The 9,709-nt window shown below is 39.6% G+C and overlaps 2 protein-coding genes and 1 long non-coding RNA gene across 3 annotated transcripts; 1 reads left to right on the top strand and 2 right to left on the bottom strand.

Annotated features, from left to right (window-relative positions):
- Positions 1–1,809: 1,809 nt before the first annotated feature.
- On the bottom strand, positions 1,810–4,017 carry LOC133795962 (uncharacterized). The gene has a single exon (XM_062233445.1). The coding sequence runs from the start codon at positions 4,015–4,017 to the stop codon at positions 1,810–1,812; it is 2,208 nt and encodes a 735-aa protein (XP_062089429.1).
- A 2,538-nt stretch (positions 4,018–6,555) lies between these two features.
- On the top strand, positions 6,556–7,570 carry LOC133794021 (uncharacterized). The gene is made up of 2 exons (XR_009875085.1): positions 6,556–6,660; positions 7,356–7,570. It is a non-coding gene; the product is annotated as an uncharacterized LOC133794021 (long non-coding RNA).
- An 862-nt stretch (positions 7,571–8,432) lies between these two features.
- On the bottom strand, positions 8,433–9,295 carry LOC133798339 (17.8 kDa class I heat shock protein-like). Its single transcript, XM_062236575.1, has one exon. It carries the CDS (start codon positions 9,119–9,121, stop codon positions 8,636–8,638), a length of 486 nt encoding a protein of 161 aa, XP_062092559.1. The 5' UTR covers positions 9,122–9,295; the 3' UTR covers positions 8,433–8,635.
- Positions 9,296–9,709: the final 414 nt, after the last annotated feature.

Raw genomic sequence — 9,709 nt, 5'->3', positions numbered from 1 at the left:
ATATTCTGCTTCATTATTCGTCGTGGGTTGCTCTAAACGAATGGCTTCTTCGATTTTGAGGCCCGAGGGAGCTTCTAATACGACGCCAATACCAGCCCCTTGGGAATTGGATGCTCCGTCAGTGTGCATTGTCCACAACCATTGATCTTCTGATTCTAGTAATTCTGGCAGGGCGTCAGGAGTGAACGACTGAATTTCAACCAGGAAGTCAGCGAGTACCTGCCCCTTTTTAGCTTTTCGCGGCAAAAATTGAATATCGTATGTCCCAAGCTCAATGGCCCATTTAGATAATCTTCCAGAAAGGTCGGGCTTACTCAGTACCTGCTTTAATGGATAGTCCGTATATACGATGATTGTGTGGCTTTCGAAGTATTGTCGTAACTTCTTTTTGGCCGTGAGGAGTGCGAGTGCCAATTTTTCCATCATATTGTATCGGGTTTCAGCATCTAACAACATCTTGCTGCAGTAGAACACTGGCTTCTGACGATTGGCTTCTTCTCGAAAAAGAACGGAACTTACAGCGAATTGTGAGACAGACAAATATAAGAATAAATCTTCATTAGCAATAGGAGAGCTCAATATAGGAGGAGAGCTCAAATAAGTCTTCAACTCGTCCAATGCTTTTTGCTGTTCTGGTCCCCAGGTGGTGTTGGTAGACTTCTTTATGCACTGCAAGAAGGGTTGGCAGCGGTCTGACATTCGTGATATGAATCGACTTAATGCTACTATTTTGCCAGTTAGAGCCTGTATGTCTCGGATGGTTCGGGGTTCCTTAATTTCTGAGAGGGACGCAATCTGAGTTGGGTTCGCCTCGATGCCCCTCTGACTGACGATGTATCCCAAGAACTGTCCGGAGGATACCCCAAAGACACATTTTGTGGGGTTTAACTTCATTTTATAAGCATCAAGGATGTCGAAACATTCCGTCAAGTCGTCTATATGTGAAGAGCTTTGTTTGGACTTGATGACCATATCGTCAATATAAACCTCCATATTTCTCCCGAGTAATGAGGCAAATAGCTTGTGCATCAACCTCTGATATGTCGCGCCTGCATTCTTTAGACCGAAGGGCATAACTTTGTAGCAGTATAAACCATCTTCTGTTACGAATGCTGTATGAATCCTATCCTCTGATTTCATGGGGATTTGATTGTAGCCAGAGTAGGCGTTGAGGAAGCTCATCCTTTCATATCCTGCCGTGGCGTCTATCATCTGATCGATCTTTGGTAGAGGGTAGCTATCTTTGGGACAGGCTTTGTTTAGATTTGTGTAGTCTATGCATACTCTCTTTTTCCCATTCTTCTTTGGGACCACAACGGGGTTGGCAAGCCAACTGGGGTATAAACATTCTTCGATTGCCCCCGTGCTCAGGAGCCGTTGGACTTCCTCTTGTATGACTTGATTGACCTCTGGAGCGAATCTCCTCTGCTTCTGCTTGACGGGTGGGAAGTAGTTGGAGATATTCAAGCTGTGGCTCATAACAGAAGGGTCTATTCCGGGTATGTCGTGTGGCGTACAGGCAAAAGTTCTCATTCTGGTTTGGAGAAATCGTACGAGGGTCTGCCTCTCATCTTGTGAGAGCTTGGTACTGACCAGGACCGTTTTTGAAGGGTCAGCGTCATCCAGAACTACTTGTTCTAAGGTATCTAGTGTAACTTGGGGTTTTTCTTGGTCTTCTGCTAGATTGATTCCTTTTAGGCACGCTGGTAGGTACTGCTGTAATTGCTATTTGTCAGGAGAGTCCTCATGGGAGGCGGAGGCAGAGCTACTTATTTCTTTTAAGGTAAGGAAGCACTTTTTGGCCTGCTTCTAGCAGCCTTTGATATCGACGGTGTATCGGCCATTGAGTGATTGGCACCGCATCACCTGATGCAGAGTGGAGACTACCCCCCGCATCCGGTGGATCCAACCTCTCCCCATGATGGCGTTGTAGCTCGTGGCGGAGTCTATAATAAGGAAGTCTACTAGCAAGGTGCGTTCTGCAGCTACCACAGTTAACCGAACGGCGCCCTTTGGATAGACTCTCTGGCTATTGAAACCCAAAACGGGCATGGTGGAGGGTCGGATCTGACTCTCCTCCAGTCCCATTTTCTGGAAGGCTTCCCAGAAGAGGATGTCGACCCCACTGCCCCCATCGATCAGAACTCTGCCCAGCTGGCAGTGGTCAACTTGTAAGGAAATGACGAGTGGATCGTCATGAGGCAGGTGGACGCCCTTCAGGTCTTCGTTAGTGAAGGTGATAGCAGAGGCTATGTAGCTTCTTTCTTCTGAAGTGACGAGATTGACCACGTGGCCTAACGATTTGTACCGCTTCACTCGTTCTTCCATCCTCTTATGGATTTTAATTGCATGGTCTTGATTATCGGTGGGTTCTACGATCCCGTGGATCATAGGGACTTGTTTAAGAGGCTCCAGGGTGCTGTCAGAGGCTGTGTATACGGGGTTTGACGCCTGCGGAGTGGGGGCAGAAGCTGTGTTCTGCCGCGAGGCACCTGGTCTGTCTGTCTCCTTGATGTATTGGGTAAGCCGCCCACTCCTCATGAGGGCTTGGATCTGATTGTTCAGATTGTGGCATTCAGCGATCGTATGACCGTGATCTTTGTGGAAGAGACAGTATCTGCTTTTATCCCTTCTGTCAGATGGAGTGTTAATTTTGTAGGGCTCTCGCCAGATAGGCCTATCTTTATTCTCTTCATAAATGACTTCTTGCGGGACGGTGTATTCGAAGGATGGGTACCGCGATGGCTGACGATCTTGTCTAGGCCTTTTGCCTTCCTTCGTATGATCTGTTTGGTTCCGCTTCCTCTTGTCATCCCTGGCAGGTGGTGGAGGATTATTCGCTGGGGGAGCAGTGATGAGTGCAGTCTTCTTCTGTGCGCGCTCTCGAAATTCTAATACCCTGAAGACGCCCTCGGCTCGGGTCTGCACGTCTGCCATGTCATATGGTGGTGTCATAGTGAGATTCTCATGCAAGAGTGACCCCACCTGCAAGCTTTTGACGAAGAGATTTGCTGCGGTGAGTGGGTCGACGTCGTGGATTTGATGCACGAGGTCAATGAAACGCTGTAAGTATGCCTTTGGATGTTCATTCTCCCCTTGTTCAATTCGATAGAGATCGGCCATTGTTCTGGGAGCCTCTCGGTTCGCGTTGTACTGCTGTAAGAAGGATCGTCGGAGATCACTAAAGTTGTTGAGTGATCCAGCCTTTAATTGTCGGAACCATAATAGAGCCGGCCCGGAGAAAGTCGTGGAAAAGACTTTGCATTGTATGGCTTCGTTATTAGCTTCTAACGCCATCTTCTGTTGAAATTGAAATAGGTGGTTTAATGGATCTCCATTTCCGTTGAATGCAGGCAGGGAAGGGATGACGAAGTCCCGAGGTTTTGGCTCATTCAGAATCCATTCCAAGAAAGGCGATTTTTCAGTGGTTCTTGATACAAGATCCAAATGTTCGGTGGCGTAGGCGGATCGCCCATCTGAGAACTTCTGCATCATTTCCCTCATCATGTCTTGTTTCCAACTGTCCAAGAAACAGATCGAGGGAACACAACCTTCAGAGGGAGAATCGTGTGCGACTTGAGGTATGGTGCGTTGAGGCCGAACGTCGGTTGTTGGCTGAGCGGGTCCAGTGGGTTCTGCTTCGGCCCGCCCATGCACGCCAGAGGTTGGGGCTTGTCGCCCGTCGGTCCCAGAGGATGGGGGGATGGCTTGGGATTGCCCGTTACCTGGGTTCATGTTGTGAGGTGGGGAATTGACACGATCGACTAGAACGTCAGATCTGTCGGAATCAAGATTCTCGTGGGCTTGGGTGTTGCGAGTTGTGTCAGCGCACCTGCGAAGCTCAGCAATCTCTGCTTCGAGCCTGGCTTGGGCTTCGGTTAATGTCTTGATTGCCTCGTCGGACCGCTGCTGGCTTGCTTCTAGTAGACGACACATTCTTTCGATCTGGTCGCTCATGTCCGCCGGAGGGACGTTTTGTGCGACTGGGCCCGAAACTCCGTTGCCTTTGGGTGGCATGACTTCTGAGTTTGCAATGGATCTTGATTTCTTGGTTCGACGACGTGGCTAAGGCCGAAACGTTTATCGTTCCCACAGACGGCGCCAATTGTTGGGGCAACAATTTGTCTTTCTATTTATGGAGGTAAAGACTCGACAATGTTTGGCGACTTGCTTCTTCTCCGGTGATGAAATATGCCTTTGACTCGTCGGGATTTCCTGCAAGAAAGACACTCCGATGCTTAAGTCAGTTCAAAGTTCGATCCCTTTTTCCTCCTCAGAATCTCATATTTATAGGATGAAATATACAAAACAGTTAGTTGGTTCAAGTGGACCCTGAAAATGAGGAAGGAGAATAACTAAATTTCCCTCCAAAAATACCAACTTTTAAGATGTCTCGCTCAGAGGTCAGAGGCGCGGATTGCCTCTGACCTGCAGCTTCTGCCTTTGGAACATCCCTTTGTCTAAATGCTCCGTTTTGAATATTTGATAAATGAGGCAAGTGTTTTCGGGCCGAACATTTTGGGCCCAACAATAATGTAATTGACTGCTCTGCAAGAACTTTATGATTCAGGGATATAATTATCCAAAATTGGTATTTATTCCACCGTGGAATAATGAAAAGTTAGCAATATCCATTGAAATTAATTTGGCATTGACGAAAAAGATGGTTTTCAAATGACAAATTGCATAGCATTGCATTGAATCTTAGGGTTTGATTGGTATCCATTTCAGATTTGATTTTATATTTTGCAAAACTCAAATAATGTGGAACCCAAAGTAATTCTTGATTGGTTGATTATTTTTTAAAACAAAATTCAATTCCAAATTCTAATTTGTGCTTGCAAAATTAAAAACGCCAAAAGAATGTTTTCTCAAATTCCTAATTCCTAACCCAAATCTTATGCTTGTAAAATCCAAATAATAATAATGTATTTTTCTCTCATCTCCCCCGATAACTCTCTTCTCTCTCTCGTCTTCTCTCTTTTTCAGCCATGACTGCCGCCCAACTTCCTTCTTCACTGCCTCCGCCACAAGCCACGCCAATGAAGACCCCTCCACCTCATGGTTCTTCATCTTTGTTGTACTCTTGTTCTTCCCAAAAATCTTCTTGATGCAGGTACATCTTGCCCTTGATTTTTTTCCACACCGTTGTTTATTGATGGACATTGACTTTAATTTTCATTCCATTATTTCTATTAACTAACTTGTTTTAACAACAAAAGTGTGGATACCTCTGGGCAGTAGATTTTTTTTCTCATTTCAAGTTTCAAAAAATAAATTGATTAACCTAATAGTGTAACAACTGTTGGTGCTTTCATGTTGGATGGAGAGACATTATTTTGGGTAATACTACATAAAAGTGTGTTGTAACATTGTGAATTTTTGCCCTCTGTTTAACTCCCCTTTAATTGGCTAGTGTTACAACTTATATTATTGTGTTGTATATCTAATCAACTTGGTAGAATTTTAATGAACTTCTTTGGTCATTTTATTTATGTGTTTTTGTTCTACAGATTGTTATAAGTGCACTTTTGCTTGCAGATTTTGTTCTTTGGTTTTAGGTGTTTTTAGTAGCTTTTGTATGCATTGTGAAACTTTTACATCGATACCAACAAATGACAAAGTTTGTATTTTATTGACATCAAAATGGACCTAGTAGTTGAGGTATTATGGATACACATAATAGAAGCACAATTATTTATCTTTCAGAAGGTCTTATCCATTATGCAGTTGAAGTTGTTTTCTAAATTAAATATAGAAGACAAAACAAATTTCACTTTTGTTCTATCAATTTTAAATGTCAATTGATTTATGCTCTTTGAATAGGTCACTTTTGTTCTATCACTTTTGTTGTATTTGGTGATGGCCGGTATTACTCAGATGATGCTATTCAGGTAATTATGTTCAAGTTCAAGATGTTTCTAAATGCAATCGAAATGATTAAAATTTAGTTGATTTTTTCCTTTCTCCACATAAATGATGTTATTTATATCACCGTAAAAAAAATGGATGGGTGGACTCTTTGTAAGAAATGAGAATTTAGTACACTAGATTAATAAATATGTCCAATAATTTAGTATTGCTTGATAAGAATAAGTATCTCAATGTCTATGTTATAAACTTATGAAAAAAGGGAAACATTTTTAAATAAACATATACCCTGCATTTGTGATATAACATGAAATTATGATTTCTAGTTTTGCTTTTGTAGAATTATATGCTTGACTAAGAGATGGTGTGGGTGTGTTTTATTATTAATATTAGTTATCATTGCTGGTATCTCTTGTGTGATGTAATAAAATCTAAAATTTTATTTAATTTTTTCCATTAACAAATCATAACTAAGATGGCAACAACCCCAAGGGGTGGCACAAGTGGTAAGGGCGAACTTGAGGATCTTACCCATCCCAGGTTCGATTCCCCACTAGCGAATACAAACCTTCTTGGGGCCACTGGGGTAGTCTCCGGTTGAAAGCGCCAGGGCCTCGAGGGGTTAGTGGGGGTGGGGCCCCTGATACCCTCGGTTACCAAAAAATAAAATAAAAAAAAATAACTAAGATGGCAACAGCCAATGGAGTAAGGTGCATAAGGGTTGATCAAAATGGTCTACTCTCAACTCTCATTGTGTTAGTTGTTATACGTGAAAGAACTGGAGTGGAGGTAAGTGATACTCTGTCAAGCATTAATTCTACACAATTCATTCCTCCACTTCCAACTTCCAATTTCTAAGATAGCATTTGGTATCATTAACCATTTTGATTTAAACTATTATATATATATGCGTAGGAAACAAAATTGAGATTTTTTTTCCTGTTGTGTTATGCATGCTTTCATAATTATATTTCATCTGTTGTAATGTGTTTGTATACATAAATATATACATTTGTGTGTTGTTGTGTGCATAGTTGATTTTAATACCACTAGAAGAAAATACGAGAGTTGCAGGCAAGTGAAGTTAGTTTATTGCAGGTGCATTTATTTGAGATGTAATCCTTTTTCTTTTCACCACAATTTCAATGAAAATAAGTTATCTATGTAGTTGTTGGATTGAATGACTTGACACTTGCAACACCTGCAGAGGAGGAAAGTAGCAAGTCCTGTTGTCACATTTTGAAACTTGTGTTTTTGTTTTTGTTGAATTAGAAGAATCTCAAAAACTCTAGGATATAGAGCACAACTCTAATCATAGTCAAATAGTAGACCGTGACTTAAAATTTTGAATGATGAAGATTCATTATAATATTTACATTGTGTTTTCTTCAACATGCTAAACTTGTCTTTCTTCCCAATAGATTTGTGAATGTTGTGAACTATGAAATTTATTTACTTGGTTTATTAAACTTGTAATATTACAGGATGTCTAGTGTTGTTGCTGGTAGTGGGCAAGCTAAAGTCAATGTAAAGCTATAAGGGATGAAAGACATCTTGAAAAAAAATGCAGAGACAATCTAGCTTTAATTATATACTTGTTTTATTGTATTTAATTTTTACTTGTAAACATTTATAAGGATTATTTGTATACAAATTTTACTAGTTTTGTAATTTGTAATATATTAATATGTGATTTTGATGTCGGGTGTTTTATATTAATTTTATGGAATATAATAATTTGGTACCTGTGTTTTATCGAAATACAGATTTGGTATCTTGTATTTTCAATAATGCTCATCTGGTACCTTATAATCTGAAATTGTACATATTTGGTACAGCATACTCAAATTTGAATAACAAAATTTTATCAATTTGATTAAACTGTCATAAATTATATGCAATTAAGTAGTTAAATTTGAATTTGAAACTCATATAATTGAAGACAATTTTGTCATATTGATAAAATTTAAGTTCAGGGTACCAAATATGAATGATTATTGAAAACATAAAGTACCAAGTATGTATTTCGATAAAACACAGTGTACCAAATGTGTATTTACCCTTAATTTTATTGAGTTTGTTATATGATATAATGGTATTTGCACTAGGACTTCTAGTTGATTGTGTTGCTAAGTTCTAACATCTTGTTTATAAAATTTTAAAAAATGTAACTTAATATATATATAATTAATGGATGTCCTAATTTTAAAATTTAGTTTGATATATAGTTTTGAGATTTAACCAAACCGATCACATATTCTGATATTATTATATTTTTAAATTTTCTACCAATCACAAATTCAGTATTTTAAAATTAAAAAATAATTTATAAAAAATAAATCAATCATATTTTTGGAAACATGTTTTGAGTCACAAATTTCATATTTTCATTTTAGAATCACAATTTTTAAAATTATAATTTTCCAATAATGAACCAATCAAGCTATTAATGATTCTTCGGATTATAAGACTGTTGTTCCAATAAAAAAATACCAACTTCTTGTGTTATCTATTTCAATACAAAATAACAATCACAAATTTGATTAGTAACAGATTCCACATATATATAATTATATCACACCCATCCGATTAGTTTAAGTAACAAGGTTTTGATTATATACATTCCAATTGGTACTTTAGAAATAGAAAGCACATATCTTACATAACCACAACAAGCCCAATAACAAGAAACAGAGTCACTATTATGCAAAATTATTAACACACCGGACTGATTCAAACCCCATAAACAGAATTTAGGTATACTCTAATCGGAAATCTCAATTGACCGGACACTAACTTGTCTGGGCACGGTCACGGTGAGCACCCCGTTCTCAATAGCCGCCGTGACCTGATCAACCTTAGCGTCCTCCGGCAACCGGATGCTCCTGGAGAACATGTCGTTGCTGCACTCCACGCGGTGCCACGTGTTGGTCCTCTCCTCCTGCTTGCGCTTCCTCTCTCCGCTGATCTGAAGGACTCTGCCTTCGTCAACCTCCACTTTGAGCTCCTCTTTCCTCAGTCCAGGGACGTTGGCCTTAAACACATGTGCCGCTGGCGTCTCCTTCCAGTCGATCTGGAAGTGTGGCAACGACGCCGTTTCAAAAGGAAAGCTAGATGCGATGCTCGAGCCCTGGTGCAAAGGGAAAGGGATAGGCCAGTTAGGGAAGCCCTCAAATGGATCCCATCCAACTGGAGAAAAAGGTTCGAAAACGTTTGATCGGCGCCCGAAGAAGTTGGGAATGATCGACATATGTGCAAAATGGAGATATTCAGATTTGGAAAAGTGAGGGTTTTGCGTTTTGGGATGAAGATTAAGGATACTGAGACTGAAGTGGAATGGAATGGAATAGAATAGGGATAAATTCTTCTTTCGTTCCAGAAGCTTCAGCTGCGCACGCACGATGTGGAATATTTCGCGCCCGTCTTTTTTAGCAGGGTTTATTCTTTTTTTCAGCCTCCATTTTTTCATATTACATGTTTGTACTTTGTTAAATTACTTTTTGAATCTTATATTTTGTGAAATAGTTTAAATAAAACCCTAAATATGATTTTGGTCAATGTTTTCTCAACTAAAATCACAAATAATTTACTAAACTAATAATTCAGAATAAAAATAAAATCATTCTGCTTAAAAACTGTGTTGTTATATTCAATTTTTTCTTCATCAAAATTGAATTTAGGGTTCTCTTTTAACCATTTTACAAAATATAGGGTCCAAAAAATAATCTATCAAAACACAGGGTCCAAATAAGTAATGAAAAAAAATACAGGATACAAAAAAATATAAATCATTTTTCTAAAGTCAATAATACCCATTTTGACTGAATTTTTATAAGTT

This window comes from Humulus lupulus, chromosome 8 (genome assembly GCF_963169125.1).
Source record: "Humulus lupulus chromosome 8, drHumLupu1.1, whole genome shotgun sequence".
Taxonomy (NCBI): domain Eukaryota; kingdom Viridiplantae; phylum Streptophyta; class Magnoliopsida; order Rosales; family Cannabaceae; genus Humulus; species Humulus lupulus.
This window is presented reverse-complemented; position numbering and strand designations above follow the sequence as displayed.

Excerpts from the sequence above, each read along its gene's own strand:
- LOC133798339 (XM_062236575.1), bottom strand. The coding sequence starts at position 9,121 with ATGTCGATCATTCCCAACTTCTTCGGGCGCCGATCAAACGTTTTCGAA.
- LOC133795962 (XM_062233445.1), bottom strand. The coding sequence starts at position 4,017 with ATGCCACCCAAAGGCAACGGAGTTTCGGGCCCAGTCGCACAAAACGTC.